This window comes from Coenobita brevimanus, chromosome 97 (assembly GCF_032717465.1).
Source record: "Coenobita brevimanus isolate Jiangsu-jjx chromosome 97, ASM3271746v2, whole genome shotgun sequence".
Lineage (NCBI taxonomy): Eukaryota > Metazoa > Arthropoda > Malacostraca > Decapoda > Coenobitidae > Coenobita > Coenobita brevimanus.
This window is the reverse complement of record NC_137050.1, coordinates 32,659,474-32,682,253: the sequence shown is the minus strand read 5'-3', so window position 1 is coordinate 32,682,253 and position 22,780 is coordinate 32,659,474. Positions and strand designations below refer to the sequence as shown.

At 42.1% G+C, this 22,780-nt stretch overlaps 1 protein-coding gene across 3 annotated transcripts in view; it reads right to left on the bottom strand.

The window, feature by feature from the left end:
• Window positions 1-22,780, bottom strand: part of LOC145413600 (proteasome subunit alpha type-1-like) — a 111,404-nt gene that overhangs the window by 47,457 nt on the left and 41,167 nt on the right. For all 3 annotated transcript variants that reach the window (XM_080283253.1, XM_080283251.1, XM_080283252.1), the window contains exon 3: window positions 15,333-15,495. In XM_080283253.1, the coding sequence (XP_080139379.1) occupies window positions 15,333-15,495 (163 nt within the window). The remainder of the gene's footprint in view (window positions 1-15,332; window positions 15,496-22,780) is intronic.

Sequence of the window (22,780 nt, the reverse complement as noted above, 5' to 3'; positions counted from 1 at the left end):
GTAAAGCAGGAAAAGACAATCAGTGATGAATAATATGACCTGTAAGAGCAGAAGTCTTTGCCTGGATACTGTGTAGGCTACTAGTGGCTAAGGTTTTTGCCTTTGATGAGTGTAAGGTTAGTTGTCAAGCTTACAGCCACAAATGATGTGTAACATATTACTGTATATGCAAAGGGTAATGGTAGAGAACAATTTACATGTCAGACAAGATAAGGAAAAATGGAGCAGAGATTTGTTACTCTACATCTTTCAACTCCAGCAGTGCACAAGGTTTTTTGCATCATGAGCAGTCAGTGGTGGAGCCATCACAAACTTATCCCCCCAATGGCAAAAAATACTTGTGAGAATGGCATTTACTAACTACAATTGTATCTTAATCTACACTACACCATATATATATATATATATATATATATATATATATATATATATATATATATATATATATTTTTTAATTCGTGTGCGAAGTAGCTCCATTTTGTTTTGTGTCTGTTATAAGTGCATGCATATACAGCAGGTAGGCTGCAAAATATGCTGATTTTGTGTGTATGGTAAGTGTCATGTCTCCATGGTTGTTCCATTTATATATGAGTGGATATAAATAAGACATAAGGGCAGTGGATGTTGAAGCTGCCCTAATGAAAGAGGGCAGTATCTGGAAACTTCCTGTTTTGTTGTTTGCAAACGATACTGTACCATTAAGTGAAGATGAAGTGGAACTGCAAGGCTTGGTGAATAAGTCTGGGAGAGTATGTAAGAAATGGAATCTAAAGGTGAATGTAGGAGAGAGTAAAGTTGTGGCCTTCAAATGAAATGAAATCACTGAATGCACAGTGAGGCTGGATGGTGAGGAAATGGAAAATGTTGGTGCATTTAAGTACCTGGGCAGTGTGATAAGTAAGGACGGAAGTTTAGTGGATGAAGTGCTTGAAAGGGTACGACAGGGATGAATGGTTGCTGGTTCACTGAAAGCTGTGATAAGAAATATAGATGTGAGCATGGAAGTAAAAAAAAGTTACTGCAAGATAGTAATGTAATGGCTGCCCACTCTAACAAATGGAAGCGAAGCTGGGACCTTGTTGGAAGGACACAAGTCAAGAGTGAGGGCGGTGGAAACAAGTTGTTTGAAAGGAGCATGTGAAGTTATATGGACAGACAGACTGACAAATAAGGAAGCAAAAGTGTGTTATGGTGTGGATGTGCATATGACAGAAAGTGCTAGGAGAAATACACTGAGGTGATTTGGCCATGTGGGGAGGATGGAGAGAGAGAGAGAGAGAGAGAGAGAGAGAGAGAGAGAGAGAGAGAGAGAAACTAACAAGGAGAATGTATGCGAGTGAGGTGGATGGGGGGAGAGGGAGGGAGGAAACCGAGGATGAGACAGAGGAATGGAATGGAGAGGTACAGTAAATTCTCAATTATCTGTCATCGCAACAAACAGCTCAACGCAATATCTGGCACTTTTTGCTCGGCTCTATTAAAGCAACATCCAGCAGAATTTGGCAAGATCCAGCGCCCAAACAGGAAGCAACTGGCAGTTCTATACAGTATCCGGGGCAAGGCATATTATCCAGCTCAGACCAAGGAGACATCCGGCACCTGGAAAAACCCCTCAAAGCACCAGCCAATCAGAAAGCACTGCAGGGGTGGCCCAGTCAGCACCCCAAGCCTACCATCACTTCCTCATTCTCTCCCGTGGATCTCATACCGTGAAAATGTATCTTTGCGCTCCGCTCTTGTGACCATGTGGTGGCAAAACCCTAGTGCTGTGACTTACTCTGTGGCATCCCATGCCTCACTTGATGTTATTGCAAAGCTTGTGGCCTATCAGTGCTTCATGTCCTGGTACTCTATTGTGATTCTGAAATTCATGTACATGTGGTACCCAGACCATATGGGATTAAGTGCACTGTACTGTACTGCACGGTGTACAACTCTACCCTCCACTGATGCCAACATTAGGTGAGTATATAGTACACTATGTACTGTATGCCTGTACTGTATCAAAACTGTATTATATTTTATGCTTAACTTTCATCTTTTACTCATGGAAAAGTTTCTTAGGATACAGGGCCGAGACGAAGAGCAACATATTATTCAGCTCGAAGCAAAATGCCAGTGCAGGAGGCACCATGCAATATCTGGCATTCTGCAATATCCGGAGTGGGGGTTGGCTAAATTAAGCCAGATAACTGAAAGTTTACTGCATATGAGAGGAGGGTTGTAAGTTAGGGGAGGGCAGCAAAATGGCAGGGGACAAGGTGACATGGAGGCAATTTGTTTGTGGCCATCCTTTATGAGACCGAGGCATCTGGCAACAGACTGATAGATAGGTATGTAAAGGAGAGCATACAGAAGCAGAGACACAAGAAAGGATCAATCTTGCTAGTGATTCTCTTGAGTGTGTGGAGGAGATTTTGTTATTTGGAAGACATACATCTTGGAGGTGGGTCTGGAGCTAGCTCGGCAGCAAGGATAAGGAATGGTTGGAAGAAGTTCAGAAGTTGTTGCTCCTCCTGACACTGAGAGGGCTCTCCCTCCATATTAAGGGGTCCTTGTGTGTCTGGCCAAGCTGACCCATCAACAGGAGGTAAGCACCTGCCTCTACAGGGGCATCCCAACCTGTGAACCAATATTTCCTTGCAGTAAACAGCACCCTGCCATGGCAAGGCATGGGAAAAAGTGAGAAGGTTTGGTCCCTAGATGGATGCTGCATTTGCATATCTTCACCCAGTTAGCAAGGACACCATAGTAGGCTTCACATCACCCAACTATTTGGTCATGATTACCACCCAGCACTGTAAATGGCCTCCTGGGTTAAGGGAAACCATTACCCTTGTTAGTCAGTGTGGACCTACCTGAAGTGGAAAGATGGGTACAGTAATAAAAATGACAGAAAGGATGGCAGCAACATGAAGAGAGGAGGGATGACATACAAAATGAATGATGAGGGTGATGGAAAATGTATACAACATTACCAACATTACATCAAGTGAGTAGATGATGGTCAGCACCACCTACCACCAGTGAGTTTTTGTATTTGGCATGTGTTAGGAATATAATGCCATACAACAGTGAGACTTTGGGAGTGAAAGACGCGGATATTCATAAGCTCAAAGGTATCAAGCTAAGAAAAGATATTCACTGGCTCAAAGGTACAGAGTTGAGAATGGATATTCACAGCCTCCAATGTACACAGACAAGAATGACTCGATGGATGCATAGTGCACCCATGAATGGCAAGACTGAAGGGGGTTAGGACTATAAGTGAAAAGCTGAGAGGAAGGATGGGACTGAATGTACATACAGGACCACCTCCGATTTTCTGGCACCATTGGTTTCAGAGCCTTGCCACATGAACCATTTTGCCAGACTAACAAAGGTCACATGTCTCACACTTAACCCCTTAACCGGGGGGCGTCACTTTCGTGATGCTTGGGAGCAAGGGATCATACCGTGGGGCGTCACTTTTGTGATTCTGTGTTATTTTGAATTCGCCCGGGCTTTCAAGTGGTGGCTTGTATCATCTATCAGTACTGTCAATGTCCAACACTAGTCAGCACTCCTAATCTCATCTGTACTCCCATCCATTGTTGACAATTTAGCCATTTCTCCCCGTTCTTGACTACCCTCCCTACCTCCCCTCCATTACCCTCTCCTCTCGCCTGCCCAGCCGTGCTACGATAAGTAAATCTTCCCTGGAATTTTCCACTGATTTCATACATTGAAATAAGCCCTATGTCCTATTCTTATACCAAATAATATATACAAAAAAGAAATAAGGTAAGTAATAGTGCCATACACCTGGAATTGGCTAATTATCACCTGACAACACCTCACGTGCACTCGTTCGCTAATTTTCGCTGTTTATTTCCCCTTGAAATATGCCGTATAATCTATTCTCATAATAAATACTGTATATATATATAAGAAAGGAAGGGAGAAGCCTAAGTGATATTTACATTCACCTGGAACTACCTAATTTATTAGGTATTGTCTAAATTTCCTGCCAATCATTTCATAGCGTATATATTAGCAGCTGTCACCACGCTGACATTGGCAGCATTGCACTCCCCCTAGGCCACCACACTGTATTCAGTTTACTGTCGTCTTTCAAGGTGAAACCATGTCGGATTCACGCCTGTCCAATTCCGCCGCTTTTTAGCCCCATGCAAAGGGCCCTGTGACCTCTACCCCTACTAAACCTCGTGTGGAAAGGGGTAAAGGGCTAAGTGACTAGTGTGGAACGTGAACTGGCTAATATATCAATGAAAATGATGGACAGTGACTACGATCTTTCTGGTGAGTAAAACAGTGCAAGTGGAAATGTAAATAATGTGTAAACAGCAAGTGAAAGCAATGAATGTAAATATAAGCGAATAGTGGAAAATAGTTTTATAAGTTACTGCAAGTGACAGTGCATAACACAGTGTAAATAAAATAGAAATGTAAATAATGTAAATAAAATAGAGAATGTAAATAGAAATGTAAACGAGTAGTACAGTAATATAAGAATAGGAGTATATATACTAGGGGTAATGAAAGTGAAAGTTTCACTCTAGCATGTATGAATACTATGAGTTATGAAATGAGTTACTTGAGAGGAGCATGTGGAGTGACGTGGAGGGACAGGTTGACAAATGAAGAAGTGAAGGAACGCTGTGGGGTGGATGTGGATGTGGTTGAGAAGATTAGGAGAAATACCCTGAGGTGGTTTGGACATGTGAAGAGAATGGAGAATGAAAGACTGACTAAGAGGGTGTATGTAGGTGAGGTGGAGGGAGGGATAGGGAGAGGTAGACCGAGGATGAGGTGGAGGGATGGAGTTGAGAGGTATATGAGGGAGGGGGGGGGTGAGTTGGGGGGAGGGTAGTCAAATGGCGGGTGACAGAGCGACTTGGAGGCGTTTTGTCTGCGGCCACCCTTTGCGGGATTAGGGCGTCGGGCTATAGATAGATAGATAGATAGACGAAAGTGGAAGTGAAAGTGACAGATTCACTCTCAACGCCAGTATAAAGGATGAGAAAGTGAATGTTACTGATTTTACTAAAAGAGAAATTGAACGCCTACAGTGACAATAAACTACTATTACTGAAGGAAACTTATGGATAAAGACTGTAGATATATATAAGTGTTATATAAGTAAGAGAAATATAAAGTGTGAGTGTTTTTATGAATAATAAATGACAGAACACCAGCGGCGAACGAGCACAAGTGGGAAGGTCATCCGCACTCATAATTTTCATTGCTTTCACAGTGTTTTTTTTTTGCAGTATGGATTCCAACTATTTGAGAATCATAGAATAGTGTTTCTAGTGATAATATCAGGCTGTGGTAATCATATTACGGGTTGTCGGGAAGTGTAAAGTGGAGACTTCGTTACCCAACTTCAGAGGTCTCCACAAGTCCTAAGGTACTCGACGAAGGCTCAACAAACATCCCAGGAGAAAGCTGAAGGTATGTGCCATATGCATACTGTATGTAATTTTAATATTCTAGGACTAATAACTGATTTCTGGCAAATATTTTTAGAGAGTCTGTCGGAGCGCGAATATGCCCGCGAGACACGCATGTCAAGCAAAAACAACCCCGCGGTTTAGGGGTTCATACATTAATTCAACAGGGACCAACAGAGGTCATGTATAGTAGCTTAACAATACACCTCTGCCCCACTATGCTTCACTGTAATCACACTCATGTTCTAATTTAAGTTCTTTATGGAACAACTCAGCCTAGTACAACCTGACAAGTCCACTCCATCACTCTGATGCTGTCAAAGACATTCCATGAACACTTAGTCAATCTCAGTCCTCATACCACCTTTCAGTTTTTCTAATGTTCATTTGTTTCTCTAAATCGCTGTCTGAATAGAATTTCAATATTTTTCCTTTTTATTTCTTTACAATATATCATAAGCAGCTGACGAACCATTATCATACCGGTACGTGTCACACAACTTTTGCACATGAACACCACACTCCAGTTTCTTCAAAAGTTCTACCTTATCTTATTTACTGTTTTTGCTTTTAACCATATAAAAACGTCTTACTGCATTAAAACACCAGTCCTGTATGAGACAGCCCTAGCATGTATTCAATATGGTTGGTGGGTGTTCGCGCCGAAGTGGTGACATGTTGAGGTGTATGGTATGTAGGAGGTCTGCTAGGCCTTGATAGCAGGCTGTGAAGCCTATGCCCAGAGTTGGGGGGGGGGGGGGGGGGAAAATCCCACCAAACAGTGTTAATACACCATTCTGACCAGATGGGAGAGTGAAAAAGTACATGAAGATATGGGCAGCTAGTGTGGCAGGTCACTGGGTAGCTCCGTGCTGGTTACTGTGGTAACAGTGTGCCTCAAGGCAATTAGCTTCCACATGCAAACAACCCCAAAATGCAGTAACACATTATGCACTCCACACTCACTTAAAAGGTGTTTCAGCAGATACCAGTGATGGAAATACCTGGTAAGCTTTTGATTTTACTGTGACTAATTAAGAATAAACTAAAGTATACAGCATCTAAGGGTAAACTCACCTAAAGAAATGAGAAATGTTATCGGAAGTGTTGTGTTCTCAAGTACAGAAACTGATACAGAGTAGTTAGGGTTAATTGTGAAATTCGTATTCACAGACAAAATACAAAAACAACAATGCTGGTTCACAAAGTTAGTTAGAACATATAGGAGAGAAAAGGGTTGTCTGGTTCATAATCAGGAGTAGCAGAATCGATGTAAGCATGCCTGATCCAGTCCCTCCAGTATTCTTAGGAGTTATCATCTGGGTATTAAACAATATATATATATATGGATGGGGTGATGAGAGAAGTAAAAACATGAGTAATGGAGAGGGGGATGGCACTGATACTGAATAATGATGGACAGAATATCTCAAACTTGTTGTATGCTGATGATGCAATGCTACTTGCAAATATTGGATAAGAGTTTGGTAGACTTGTGCAGAGTTTTGTAGATGTCAGTGAGTGTCGTGCCTTGAGAGTAAATGTAAAAAAGAGTAAAATGATGGTTATTTAGAGAGAAGGTGACTCCCTGTGTGATGTTACAGTGAATGAAGAGAGACTAGAACTGGTGAGAGAGTTCAAATACCTGGGTACAGTGATAGAAAAGAGAGGAAGATGTGCAAAAGAAGTGGAGAGCAGAGTGACTATGAAGGCCTTGATAAAAAACAGAGACTTGAGTGTTGCAGCTGCGTAAGGCTTACATGGACTGTTAGCGCCAACTTTAACATACAGATGCGAGACTATGGTGCGACATGAAAATTAAAAGTCAAGAGTGACAGCAGTGGAGATGGGACTGCTGAGGAATATATGTGGAGTACAGAGAATGGATAGGATACGGAATAATGTGATTTGTGAAAGATACGGAGTGAGGAAGTCTGCAGGCACCAGAATTGAAGAGAGTGTACTAAGATGGTTTGGTCATGTGGACAGAATGGATGACAACAGAGTGGTGAAAAAGGTATATCTGAGCGAATCTGAAGAAGCAAGGTAGGCCATGATGAAGGTGGAGGGATTTAGTGGATGAGTGTGTGAGGAAGAGAGGTATGGAAGCTGGTGAGGCTAAGGGACTGACAAAAGACCAAGCTGGCTGGAGGAATTTTGTGCAGAAAAGCCCATAACCAGGGATTTCACACCCCTTTTTAACATGACAGCATTCAGACTTACTCTATCAAATAGGTATATGTGAAGCTACAGAACGTGGTAAAATTTTTTTAGCCTATCTAATGAAGCTAGGATTCCGTGGGCTTCAAACTGAATGATGAGTGAATGGAAGCATGGCCCATTGAACTGGGCAAACTTTGGCTGTCTGGACATTGCTACTTCTCACCCTGCCCTAAGGTGGGAAAGGAGGTCCAGATGATGAAGACAAGCAAAAAAAAAAAAAAGAAAAGTGAGAGTAAACTTGTGGGCACTGAACATTTATTCCCATTTGAGGTCTGGATGATAATGATGATGATCATGATGAGAGAGAGAGAGAGAGAGAGAGAGAGAGAGAGAGAGAGAAGTGAGAGTAAACTTGTGGGCCCTGAACATTTATACCCATTTGATGCTTTGTTTGGTTTTTGACAGTTTCGTCACTGCAGTTGTTTGGTGGACCAATTAACCACAATCAAGGAGGTTTGACTGTACTGCAATAAACGGGTGTTTATGCTTGACACCACCATCAACACCTGCATGTATCTTAGAAGCCATGGCTTGAGTTAAATGTAAATAAAGTAAGCTAAGAATCAGACAGAATACAGGGACCACCACCAAGACATGCACTATAAGCAATTCAGGTAATAATGCACTGAACTCAACACTATCTGTAGCCATCCAAATAAACTCATTTGGCAAATGCAGGAATTTCAAGTGAATTTCAAACGGTGCTGTCCGCATTAAATGAGGTGCTGGACCATCTGATGCCAGGTGGTGTACCCAATTTTGTGTTGTGATGAGATGGTCTGGGCACGTGGAGAGGATAAAGGATGGCAACTCAGTGCAGAGGATGAGGGGTGTAAACATTGAGGGCAGAGCTGCGAGAGGCAGATCGGAAAAAACTTGGGATGAGCTCGTAGACTGACCTCAGGGATAAAGGAATGAAATGATATTGCTAAATCAAACAGCATGGAAAGCCACCATTAGGTGACCAAGGTCAACACATACACGCAAATTGGAGTTTTTTTTTCTTTAAACGAACAAACTATTAAGAAGAATAACAATGGAAAACACTGCCTGGGGTTGAGAAAAGTGAAGGGTTTAATCTAGTTTTAACTAACCTGTAATTCTTTACAAATGCTACTGTTCTGACTTATGCTATGCATTCTGCCATCTTTCCACATTCCTGGAAAGTAATTCTTCATGAGGAAGTGACAAAATAAAGATCTGCTACAGCTGTATCTGACTGATAGTGAAGCTAGGTCCGAAGTAAGTGTTTTTCACGGGTCAGGCTGGTTAGGTCTGGTTTGGATGGCTTCTCTATTCTCTTTTCACTCAGAAAGATGCCTAGCATGGGTCCAAAGGATGTCTGGGGGAGGTCTATTGAATGCCATTTTTCAGTCATTATCACTTCTTTGGAGTCAATAGTGTTTTGTTAATAATGAGTTTTTTTTCGGAAAAATGGTCAGTTATTGCAAATATGTCTTCAGAGAAATAAATTTATATGTTTAAGAATTTATATTTGCAAGGATGATGGTACCTGTATGGATGGCGAGATAGCTAAGTCACAGCATTTTACAGATGAAGAGTGACCAACTTCAGAATTGTTCTGGAAGAGGGACATAAGATGCTACTTTAGTCCAGAGTTCTTTTCCCAAGTAGTACTGTATATCTTGGTGTGTGCAACATGTACACTGAGAAAGGAGATGTACTTAATCATCCCAGCAGCTGAAACAGTTTTCTCAAGTACAGCACTAAAAGTATAAAAACTGCACTGATGGCATAAACAAGTACAGGTACACAATCTTTTAACTGGTCAGCCAAAAAGAAGATCTCTCTGAACCATCCATTTTCTCAAGCAAACAAAGAAAATACAAATTTGAAGGAAAAACTGAAGATTCCGTGATTTTCATAATTTGTATATGGGGGGGGGGGAAGTGAGTTTGGGGGAGGGTAGTCAAATGGTGGGTGACAGAGCAACTTGGAGGAGTTTTGTCTGCAGCCACCCTTTGTGGGATTAGGACATTGGGCCACAGACAGATGGATAGATTGTATATTTGCCACTTTGTTTTGATGGCACTGTGGTATTTCCTACCCAATTCACACTGTAACTGGGTGACTTCTCTTTTCCCTGCCATTCAGCCACCCCTCAGTCATTCCCTCCTGCTCCCTCAGTCATGTCTTGAGTCATGGTGCTGCTTGTTTACCCACCTGCAGCACTGCACATCTTGTCAATATTCATCGGCTCACCATGTCTAAAAGACTTGGTGAAAAGAGTGAGGGCCCTGGTAATGTGGAGAGAAAGCACACATCACTCCACAATGAGAAAGGTGGAGGTATTAAGGAAATCTGACAGGTGCCTCCATGAAAGCACTAAGAAATTAATATAGCTTTTTTTTTTTTTTTTTTTTTTTTTAAATATATAAAACTGCTAACTCTGAATATTTACTATCAGCTGTTTTAGTGATTTACAAACCACTGGTTGCATTTTTCCTTGGCTACTTTTCTTTGGTATGGAAACACCCAAACATTATCACATGTTCCTATTCTCCCAGTCATTTTCATTTCTCAATCTCCCTTTCCTTTTCTGTTTAAATGAAGAAAAAATATCACCTAGTACAGTGTTGTGCCTGTTACTTACTAGGCTGGAATTGTGGTGGGGATGGGTGACGTGGATGCTTGACGATGGAGGAAGCACAACTTGGCCACGTTGGTGGCCAGGAAGTGGTGTAACTAATAACTAAATCTGTAGTCATTTACCACACTGGTACTTTTACTTTATAATTATTATCACCATATAGATTCATGCGCACCTAGTTATCTGAAATCAGGTCAAAAAATTTTGCTTAATTTAACCCGCCCTGTCCTGACCGATTTTCCACCACTGACTCCCCCCAATCCCGACCAATTTTGGGAAAATTTTTTTTTGGCTCAAACTTCCGCTTTTGGTGAGAGACATCGAAAATTCATAGAGAAATCGCTCACCTGAGGTTTAAAATACTCGACAGACGTAGCAGTAACCCTTACAGGGTTTCCTATCAGACTGGCTCCAAAGAAAATGAGTTCTATGGGAAGGTAACTATTCCACACCACTCATAAACGGTATTTATTTATTTATTTGGTACGAATTTATATGTAGTACGAGAGTATATTGGCTTTCACACAGTAATATGGGCAAAATAAGCATTGTTTCACTAACCAAACACATCAACATACCTGACCTTTTTTGGCGACATTACCTGATCATCATTTCTTCCTCTAATGCTACATAAACGTTGTCCTCCACACTGTCACTGATTGGGGAATCATTCTGGCCCTGAATTTCGTACTGTGGAACGACATGTCTTTACTGGCCAGGTCACTGGTAACAGGTGAATTGCCGAGACAATGGCATGGGGGGGGGGGGTCATGCAGGGTAAGGCATTGTCCCTGCCTGGCATCTTATAGAGAAAGATGTCCTGTGTATACATACCAAAAATCATTCACGAAAATTGAAAACTGTGCAATTGATGGGTATTTATATATGTCAACGGGACTGACAGTGACAAAACGTGTGGACGTATATATACTGTACGTCAACGGGACGCGGCGGGTTAACTATTGATAAAAACATCAGGATTTAGAGTGAAAACATGCTAAAGTTAGCAAGTGTTTCCCTCTTAGGTCACCAACATGCCTTAAATGATTTCTATTTTGCATAAATATTGATTTGAAGTTTAAATAAATGTATCTGCATTTTAAATCAATATTTATGCAAAACAGGAATCTGTCAAGGCGAGTTGCGAACTAAAGGCAAAACACTTCCACTAACCTTTGCAAGTTTTCATTATGAATCCTGAATCCTGAATTTTTATTAAGTTAAATCAAACACAATTTTTTGACAATTTCAAATAATGAGGTGTGTATGAACTTATATGGTGATAAAAATTTTATGCATCCATCCATCATCCAATCCTACCTTGCCCAATGAGAAGCGTAGGAGCCCGGGGCTAGGCAAGTTGGTCCTGACATCTAAGATGGGAGCGACCAGCCTCACTCATCCCTGAGTGGCATTACGTGAGCAATAACCCCAACCATCCCTTGGATATAAACCCTCACCAGCTCAATCCGATTGGAGCGCCGCAATTACCCACTAAACCACCAGGTCCCATAATTTGGCTACATGGTTACCACCCAGGATAGTACTGTAAATGGTTTCCCGGTGTACAGGAAACCATTCAGCTTGTCACTAAGTGTAGAGTCACCCATAGGCAGAAGGAACAGGGAAGAATGAAGGACAGAAAGACAAAAGAGGGAGTGTAAAGTCACCCATAAGCAGAAGGGCGAGGAAAGCACTGAGTGAAAAAATACAGAATGAGGTGTGTATGAACTTGGTAATAAAATTTTTAAAATTTTCCAAGTAAAAGTGCTGATCTGGTAAATGACCACCGATTCAGTAATTCGCCACACTAGCCAGGCAGGGGATGGTGAGACGAGTGGTGTGTGCCGCACCCATTAGTTATACAGTAATCCCTCGATTATCCGATGTAACAGAACCAAAGGCATGTCCGGGTAATGGCTCCATCCGGATAATGGACTTCTTCCCTGGCTCACTTTCATACATAACCTAACTTTGAAAGCCAGTGTAAATGGCCACTACAGTACATCATGCACCCTCAATTATCCATTGTAATAGAACCAAAGACATTTCTGAGTAATGGCTCCGTCTGGATAATGGACCTCTCTCCTGCTCCCCCTTCATACATAACCTAACTTTGAAAGCCAGTGTAAATGGCCACTACAGTACATCATGCAACATTTGCTCCTGTTCTTTAACACTGCCTTATCTGGTCAAGCAGACCTACAAACCACAGCCAAGCAATTACCATGGTTAAGCAGACCAATCAACCACAGACTGTTAATCACCACAGCAGGGCCATACCCTGCAGTGACATGAAAAAAAAACAGCTACACACACACAAAAAAAAAAAATGCAGTGGGCACGCAAAACATAATGGTAAAATGGAATAAAATCATGGTACAGTACACTACACTAGAAAAAAAATCAACATCAACACTTATGATTCAACCATCCCGCATCAATCTTACTCTGGATCTCCTGCTTCTCCAGAGTCAGTACTACCCTCTTCCTTTATCCTGGTGGAGAAGTCATCATCACACACCCTAGGAAGAGGAATGCAAGGAATAACAAGGCTTAAAGCAGGTAGGGAACAACCACAAAAGCTGTCATAACAACTGTCCAAGAGGAGCTGTTCAATACACTGTCTCCGCACGGGAACTGAGAGCAGAGGGAGTCTCTAGCGGACGCTGGGTGAACAACTCAGCCAGACAGGGCGGCGCCACCAGGTAACAGTATTTCTGCTCGGCCAGGTGAAAATGCACAGCCATAATTTCTGCCCAGATGCATGCTTTACGTCCAGAGAAAATGGAAAAAAATGTACGAATAATGGCTTTGAACACCCAGATCACAGCATCCAGGCACTAGATTGTCCAGGTAGTGGATGTCCAGATAACAGAGGGATTACTAGTCAAACCCTGCTATTTCCGGGTTCACCTATTCGCAAATTTTTCTGGGAAATTATTTCAAGATACAGCATTTCCAGCTTTCTCACAGTATCGGCTGTTCCTAGAGGTTCATAAGTGATTTTTTGGCATATTTTCTGTGAGAAATACAGTCTTATACAGTTAAAGTGTGCAGTTACCCTGTATGGGTATGTGCCGTTCAGCACACTCTAATCATCAACACATGGGGAGTACCATACACTGTAACCAGAAGGGCTTGTGTATCATTCTGTGCTGTCTTTGTAGGAAGTATTGGTGTGCCACAAAATGCATTTACAGGCAATGTCATGGGTTTGTAGATAATAGGAGTAGATAAAACACTGAAATCAGTGGCTTCTCTAGTAGGTGTGGGTTATTTGCGGAATTCAACATCCGCAGGGTTTTCTGGTACGTTACCCAGCGAACAGTGGGACCTGACTGTACATTGTGACTTACCAGACTCATTTCCACAGGAATTCAATCAATAAAATATATAGTATTCCAAACTTTTTATACTGTTTTTGCTACCTTTGTTGTAACTGAGGTGCTTGGAGGGAAAACCAGGTAAGTGCCACCCTGGCCAGAAATGGAGTTACATATACCATTTTATTCCCCAAATCCTCTTCTACCACTACAACAAGGGTTTAAGTGAAAAAAATGTCCCTAAGATGGTTGAAAATTACGATTTTTAAAGGGCTGTGAACGACCGTACTGCTATTGATAGCCAACCACTCCATGACATTACCATTAGGTCCATTTTGGCTTAGTATTTTCTTCTCTCAAGTACTGCATCCTTGGAAACCAACATCATGTCCAGTTATCCTACTTCAGTTAAGGCGATTTTACCATAGTATTCATGTCAAAACACCCACTTATTGTAAGCCGCATGTATGTGTGGCTAAGAGTGAGAGGGAAAACCAGGCGAGCGCCACACAGCAGGAGGTGGCTGCAAGACGCGCCAATCGCGTGGCTCAACGCATACCACCAAGCTTTTTTTTATGACACCACCATAAAGGCACATGTCCTTACTTACCTACTGACATATTTTCAGTCTCAATATCTTATAGCTGACCTACAATAACACATATTATGGGTAAAAGTACTGCTACTTTGTCATCGATTGTTGTCTAACAAGAGGAGAAAGAAGATGTTATTGAATTTTTTCATTTAAAATACCACTAATTATCAGCGTCTGATTTTGGCGCTTACCTGGTTTTCCTTCTAATGGCCTCAATTATGTGTGGTAATAATAATACTGCACTGTAATGGAAAACGATGTTACTGTGGAAGATAATACGATGCAAGATGACTGCACCACTTACGTAAGTGTAACAGACTGAAGATTTAGGGAGATATAATGCATAGTTACAGTAATACTGTACATTAGTTATGTAACTGTAAAAGTGAGTGAAGCTCTATCAATGAGAATGCTGAATTATGAGTTGCCTATACTGAACATTTGGGGATGCCATATTGGAGTTTAGGCCCATTCCAAAAACTGAAAAGTCCCAGAAACTGGAAACCCTCAGGTCTCAAGCTTGTCGATTAAAAGATTGTGTACCTGTGCTGTACAATATAATGCAAGACTCAAGGGAGAAAGCAGATGGTAAGGAATACGTTAAGTGGATGAAATGAAACACAATAAGGTGGTATAAACATTTGTAAACAGAATGTAGTAGTACATACACAATAGGCAGTACAGTCTTTGAGGGGGGGGGAAAAAGAAAGGGGGGGGGAACCTCTGAAACTATTTATTGGAGAAAGCTGGCAATGGATGAGAGGATGGGAGCAAATGAGACATGTAAGAACACAGCAGCCTGGAGCCTCTTTTATCACTCCCACCAACTATGGGGTTGTTCTACGGACAGCACATGGCAGCATCAACATTTATTAACAAATACTGTATAGAGAGTATGTTGTTGCTGCTGTGAACCAAAGCTTATCTGAATATGAACCCGGTGAACTTCAGGCTGAAAAGTTCCTTTTCCTACAGTCCACCATCTCCCTTTCAGAGGACAGACAGGGAGCTAAGGGACCTTTTCTACAGCAGAACTGCCCAGTCATATCAGTGCCACCACATGACAGCACTGAAAGCATCCCTCTCCTGTACCAGATTTACAAAGCCAGAAAGAATGTTACCTGAAATAGAGACAGCAATGTGCTTGTCAAGAGGCATGATCTTCTTTTGATGTGCTGCAAGTTCCGATGAAGCACGCTTGAGGGCTACTAGCACTGCATGAGAAGAGCTCTTTACACCCACTGTGGCTGATCCCTGCTTCACTGCTTCCATTGCATACTCCACCTACAGAATGAAACAACTATAATTTAGGAGTTTCACTAACAAGACCATAACAATTCTATAATGTATTCATCTATTCAATATGGGAAACAGATCTACCTCTTGCATACACTGTACTGTATTGTACTGCAGTACATAGTCTCATTTTTACTCATAATCTATTCCTTGTGCAGTTTTACACCACGTTCAGCAATTAAAGGGCTGTCGTTAGCATACCAGTACTTATGCTGTTACAGTGTACATTATATTTATTATTTTGCAAAATAAACAGAAAACTTCATGTATGGAAACATTACTTATTACAGTATAAACTGCTAAACTACTGAAATGACACAGAGTTATAAGATGGAAATCTGCACAGTAATTCCTCCTCCAAAACTAGAAATGTGTTCCTAAATCTACCAGGTTAAATGAAAACTGTTTTAGGTGAGTTTTATATTCTAATAAGACAGATTACCTTCTCAAATATTCAATAATCATACCCACAGCAAGGTATAACAATGTATCTGATGTAACTGGTGTTTTTTATGTATCAAGCATGAAAAAAGAATGAGTGATATTGGGATAAGTAATTATGTAACTTGTATCAATCATGACCCTGCACATCCCGAAGGCTTAATAATTAACAATGATGTGTTTAAAAGTAAAAATTATGCTGATGAAGAGCTTCATAACAAAAACCATATGCAAAAGAAAAGCATGTTAAGTGTATATATATATATATATATACAGTATATATATACTGTATGGAGAATGAAAGACTGACTAAGAGGGTGTATGTAGGTGAGGTGGAGGGAGGAAGGGGGAGAGGTAGACCGAGGATGAGGTGGAGGGATGGAGTTGAGAGGTATATGAGGGAGAGGGGGGTGAGTTGGGGGGAGGGTAGTCAAATGGTGGGTGACAGAGCGACTTGGAGGCGTTTTGTCTGCGGCCACCCTTTGCGGGATTAGGGCGTCGGGCTATAGATAGATAGATAGATATATATATACAGGCGGCCCTCCACACTTGGGGAATCAACTTTCACGGGTCTCACAGATTTGTGGATTGCCCCTCTGTGGAGCCAAGACTGAGTTTAATGGGTATGGTTGTAAGAGATTGGGGTAAATTCATATGTAGCCGATTGCCTGCCAAGTCATCAGCTATTTGTGATATTTTATGCTCCTTTCAGGTCCCAGATATGGTTTATTAGGTACAGTATATGCACACTTGCTCACAGGGGTTGAATTGCAGCTGTGGAGGGAGGGTACACCAAACATTCGCAGAAAATCCACATTCGCGAGGGTCTGTGTCCCCTAACCCCCATGAATATGGAGGGCCGCCTATATATATATATATATATATATATATATATATATATATATATATACAGTATATATATATATATATATATATATATATATATATATATATATATATATATATATATATATATATATATATATATATATATATATATATATATATATATATATATATATATATATAATTATATATATATATATATATATATATATATATATCAGGTGAGTGTAGCCTAAACACTGTATATACACTGTATATGGCTAGTGAGGGAGTGATCGCCCTCTACCTACACTGATCAAAAGCCCTCAGGAGCAGGGGGGTGGTTGCTTTCTCAGGCAGAGGAACTCCTTGAGAGTGAAATGGCTGGGAAGCATGCCAGCACGTGACTGGCTACAGCATAGCTGGGTCTTTCGAGTGTGGGAAATCAGGCAAGTTAGCTGCCTACTGCGACTGCAACACAATGGCGAGGTGTTCAGGAAGTTAGCCAAAGAAACCTTGATGGACTCTGAAAGAACAATAATGGCCCCCAGTCCCGTGCAGCCCTTAAGTGGGCAGTGGGTGCTAGGAATCTCACGGTTGCCTCAATTACAATCTAATTTCTTTGTTAATGCAAAAAATACAATTAAAATTGGTAACTGGAATGTGAGAACGCTAAATCATGACGGTAAAATCGATGAGTTAGTGAAGGTTTTTCATAATTACGGACTTGATATTTGTGCTCTGACAGAAACTAGATTAACTGGAGTCGATAAGTTGGATTTGGAGAATGGTATACGTTTATTGATATCTGGCCGACAGGATGGAATGCATTATCAGGGAGTAGGATTGTTGCTGGGTTGTAAGGCAAATAAGGCTTTATGTGAGTGGGATCCTATAGATGAGCGATTGTTATACGCACGGTTTAAATCAAATCATGGCAACATCAGTCTGTTTGTGTGTTATGCACCTACTAATGATGCACTCGATGAAAGGAAAGACACATTTTATGAAAAGTTGCAAGTAGGAGTAGGAAGAGTACCTAGACATGATGTTTTGATCTGCGTTGGAGACTTTAATGCAGTAATGGGCTGTTCAAATGAGGGATTTGAGGCATGTATGGGTAAGATGGGAGTTGGTAGTAGGATGAGTGAAAACGGAGTGAGGTTTGGAAGCTTCTGTCTAGCAAATGACTTAGTCATCGGGGGCACACTCTTTCAGCATTGCAATATACACAAGACAACTTGGGTGTCGCCGTGTGGAAAATATAAAAATCAGATTGATCACATCGCTATCAGTAGGAGGCATAGAAGTTCTCTGCTAGATGTTCATGTTAAACGGGGAGTGGATATTGGTAGTGACCATCAACTCAGCATTGCAAAAATAAGGTTTAAACTTAAAAATCAGAAGAAAGAAAAATCTGGTGTTGGTAGATACGATATTGTTAAGCTTAGAAGGGAAGGAGAAGAAAAGGAGGAATTCAGATTAGAATGCAGAAATAGGTTTTTGGTGTTGGAAACGTTGGAAGAGGGGGAGAGAAGTGTAGATGAGATGTGGGAGGATGTGAACAAAGTTTTGCATGAGACTGCTGAATGTACGATTGGAAGGAGACATAGATTCAGGAGAAAGAAATGGATATCAGAGGAAACGTGGGATATGATAAAAAAGAGAGGTGAGGCTAAATTGAGGAGTGAGATGCAATGCGTTGATGAACGAGAGATTGAATTAGTAAGAGCTGCGTACTGGAGTTTGAATTCAGAAGTAAGAAGGTTAGCTAGGAGAGATAAAAGAAGATGTGTGGATGAAAAGGTTGCAGAGACTGAAATCTTAATAAACAAAAATGATGGACAGGGTCAAAGAATAGCATATGAATCGATTAGAGAACTGAGTGGTAATGCAGGTAAACGCAAGGAAATACCAGTTAGAGACAGGGAAGGAAATTTATTGACCAAAGATGGAGATATTAAAAATAGATGGAAAGAGCATTTTGAGACAGTTCTTAATAGACCAATACCACCAGAAGAGGATATACCGTCTGCTCAGGAAGATTTAAATATAGAAACAGGAGAGTTGAGGCTTGCAGAAGTGGAGAAAGCAGTAAAACAGTTAAAGAATAATAAGGCACCAGGGGAGGATGGTTTATTTCCGGAAATGTTTAAAGTGGAGGGGGATAGATTAATAATGATCTTGACCAAGCTATTCAATAAGATATGGGTGACAGGGTTACTACCATCAGTTTGGAAGAATGGTGTAATTGTTAAAGTTCCGAAGAAGGGAGACCTGAGTGAATGTGGTAATTGGAGGGGAATCTCTTTGTCACTGATAGCTTTGAAAGTTTTCAGTAGAGTGTTGTTAAATAGGTTGGAGCCGGTGGTTGAGGGTATTCTGAGGGATGAACAGGCTGGTTTTAGAAAGGGGCGTGGTTGCAATGATCAGATCTTTATAGTTAGGCATTTGATGCAGCAAGTTAATGAAATGAGAGTACCGTTAAGTCTTTGTTTTGTTGATTTTGAAAAGGCTTTTGATAGTGTTTCGAGAGAGACTATGGGGACGATCATGAGACATTATGGAATACCAGAGGAGTTTGTGAGGGTCATTATGAACATGCATGAGGACACATTTTGTAAAGTGATGGTTGATGGTTGTCTGAGTGATTCGTTTGAAGTCAAGTCCAGAGTAATTCAAGGTGGTGTTCTATCGCCTTTACTATTTATATTGGTCATTGATTACATTATGAAATGCGTTGGAACAGAAACCGGTGCAGGTATACTTTGGGGAGAGAACAGGAAACTTTTGGATTTAGATTATGCAGATGATATAGTTTTGATTTGTGATGGGCCAGAAGAGATGCAGAGAGTGTTGGACTGTTTGGTGAGTGAAGGTCGCAAGGTGGGTTTGGTTATTAATTGTGGAAAAACTGAAATAATCAATATGAATATGGAAAATGCGCAGGAATGTGTAATTGGAGGTATGGTTGTAAAGCAAGTTCATAGGTTTAAATATTTAGGTACTTATTTAGCCAAGGATGGTTCTTTTAACTTTGAATTCGAGGAAAGGTTAAAGAAGGCTAATCAGGCAATGGGAATGCTTAAAAATATTTGGAATAATAACAATTTTTCTTTGCATACAAAAAATCAAACTTTATAAGGTAATGGTTAGGAGTATCTTAATTTATGGACACGAGTCTTGGTACAGCACGGTGACTATGGAAAATAAATTCTTGGTGTTTGAAAACAAAGCACTTAGAAGAATATTAGGAGTTAAGTGGTGGGAAAGGATACCAAATAGTAGAATTAGAGAAATAACAGGAGTGCAGCCGGTCGATGAATATGTTAGGTTCTCACGATGGAAGTGGCTAGGACATGTGTATAGGAGACAGGGAATAGTACGAGGTACACCAGGGTGGGTGGCACTTGGTAGGAGAGGTAGAGGAAGGCCAAAAGAGACGTGGGTGAGGACAATGAGACGGGAAGCTGGAGATGAGTGTTGGGGAGATCTTGAGGAGTTAGCACAAGATAGGATGTGGTGGTGTGAGTTCATCGAGGCCCTATGCATCCCCGAGGGTGCTACAGGAAATGATTGCTATATATATATATATATATATAAATACATATATATATATTATATATATATATATATAATATATATATATATACAGTAATCACTCTAATATCCGGAAGCCCAATATCCGAACATCCCCACTAACCGGACATAATCATCCCGGGATCTAATATTCCCAAAATGGTCCGAAAACCGCAAAAAATAAAAAAAATAAAGAATTTTTCCGCCCTTAATTTGAACTTGCCGCATGCGGCTCGGGAGAGCATTGTTGTGGCGCATCATTCCTCCGATGTCCGATAGAGCGACGCTGCATCCTCCCCACTTTACGCCTGTCTCTCGCTGCGAGTGCACACTCGTCGTTATGGCTGCCCACGTGATCGCTTTTGTGGTGGTGCCTTACCTGCTGCTCTTGGGCCTCCTCTTAGTGTGTGTGATGATGGCCCCACCACCTGAGAAAAGGAAGAGAGTGGTGTTGACTCTGGAGAAGAAACGGGAGATATTGGAGAAAGTAGATGCGGGACGGTCTTCTTCCCGCATCCTCCGCGAGTTCAACCTGGCCCGATCTACTTTGTTCGATATTAAGAGATCCCGAGACAAACTCATGCAGTACACGGCTGACTTCTCGTCGAGAAGCAAACGCAACGTGGAGAGAAAGGTGATGTTTACTCCCAAGTTTGCTGAAATCGACCGCTCCACATTGATTTGGTATCAACAGCAACGTGCTGCTGGCGTGATGGTACGTGGAACGGAGCTGAAGGCTGCTGCTGAGAAGTTCGCCAGGCTTCACGATGCCCTAGACTTCAAGGCATCCGAGGATTGGCTCTTTGCGTTCAAGTTACGGCATGGCCTTACCAACCGTAAAGCTCATGGCAAAGCTTTGGACGCTAACGAGGATGGAGTTGACGAGTTTCGGCACAAGGTGAAGGGCTTGATCGACAGGGAGGGCCTCACTCTCGGTCAAGTCTACAACGCAGACGAAACTGGTCTATTCTATCGCTCGCTGCCAACGAACACTCTAGCCGAGGAGACGGAGAAGCGTGTACCTGGCCGCAAGCTCTCCAAGGAACGGATACCTGCTTTGTGTTGTGCCAATGCTAACGGCATGCACCGGCTTAAGCCCGTTGTTGTTGGCCGTGCAAAGCAGCCTCGGTGTCTTCGTGGGGTGATGGATGTCCTTCCTGTCATCTGGTACCATTCTTTGAAGGCATGGTTTACAGCCGTGATCTTCAAAGACTGGTTCCACCGCCAATTCGTCAAGGAGGTCATCAATTACCAGACGAAGACACTGGGAATCCCGCGCAACCAGGTAAAGAACCTCCTTCTCCTCGACAATGCACCTGCCCACCCGTGCGACAAGGACTTGGTGGCTGAGAATGGCCGGATTAGGTGCATGTTTATGCCACCTAATATGACTGCTCTCATCCAACCAATAGACCAAGGAGTGATCGTGGCAACAAAGCGCCTATGCCGAAGGAAGTTCCTGGACGAGGTAATGGTTGTTCTCGAGGATGAGCGCAGGGAGGGACGGGAGACACGAGGCCAGCAGACTTTGGAAAACCTTCGCTGCTACAACATCAAGTCTGCACTGTACAACTGGGCTAGTGCATGGAAGGAAGTCCCTGTGAAGACTCTGGGAAATGGTTGGTCTCGTCTGCTTCTCGGAACAGATGTGGAGTACGATTTTCTAGGGTTTGATGTGGATGACTTCCATGCACGGCTACGTACGCACGGCGACGATGTTCATGCGGACGATGTTCGTGAGTGGTTGGATGACGACGAGGGCGATCCTGGGTATCAGACATTGTCTGATATCGAGATCGCGTCTTCAGTTGCAGGTGTCAGTACCGAGCTTGAAGATTCCGACGAGGAAGGCGACGATGATGCAGACTCCTCTCAGCGGGACACTACTTCAGCCATCCCCAAGCTGAGCGCACTCCGGGAACATCTAGAGTTCGTCCTAGACTACCTGGAACACCCGGACTGCGACAGGGAGATGGGGCCCTTGGGACTCGTGGAGGAAGTGCGTGCTTTCAGGCAGCGCATCATCAATCGTCAGAATCGTCGGTCATTGCATCAATCAACCATTGACAGTTTTTTCAGGCCCATGACCCCCGCTGTGCCCAGCCCTGGCTCCACTCCGTTGCCTCCCCAAGACAGGGCCTCACGCTCCGAGCCACAGCCCAACACATCGGCCACGGTGGAGTCACCGCTCGACGTGAGTTTGCGGCTGTCTTCAGAGTCGTCTGCAGTGGGTACGCCATCACCACGACCCAGCGACGCACCCCTAGGTCACCTGCCAGTGAATAAACAGCAAGAACTTCTCCACTAGACCACACGGGAATTTACAGTGTTGTGCAGTGTTGTGTTAAGGATTTACAGTTGTGAGAGAAAAGACTAATTTGGAACAAAATTTAACGTAAATAGACTTGTTTGTTTTTGCTTTAGAAAA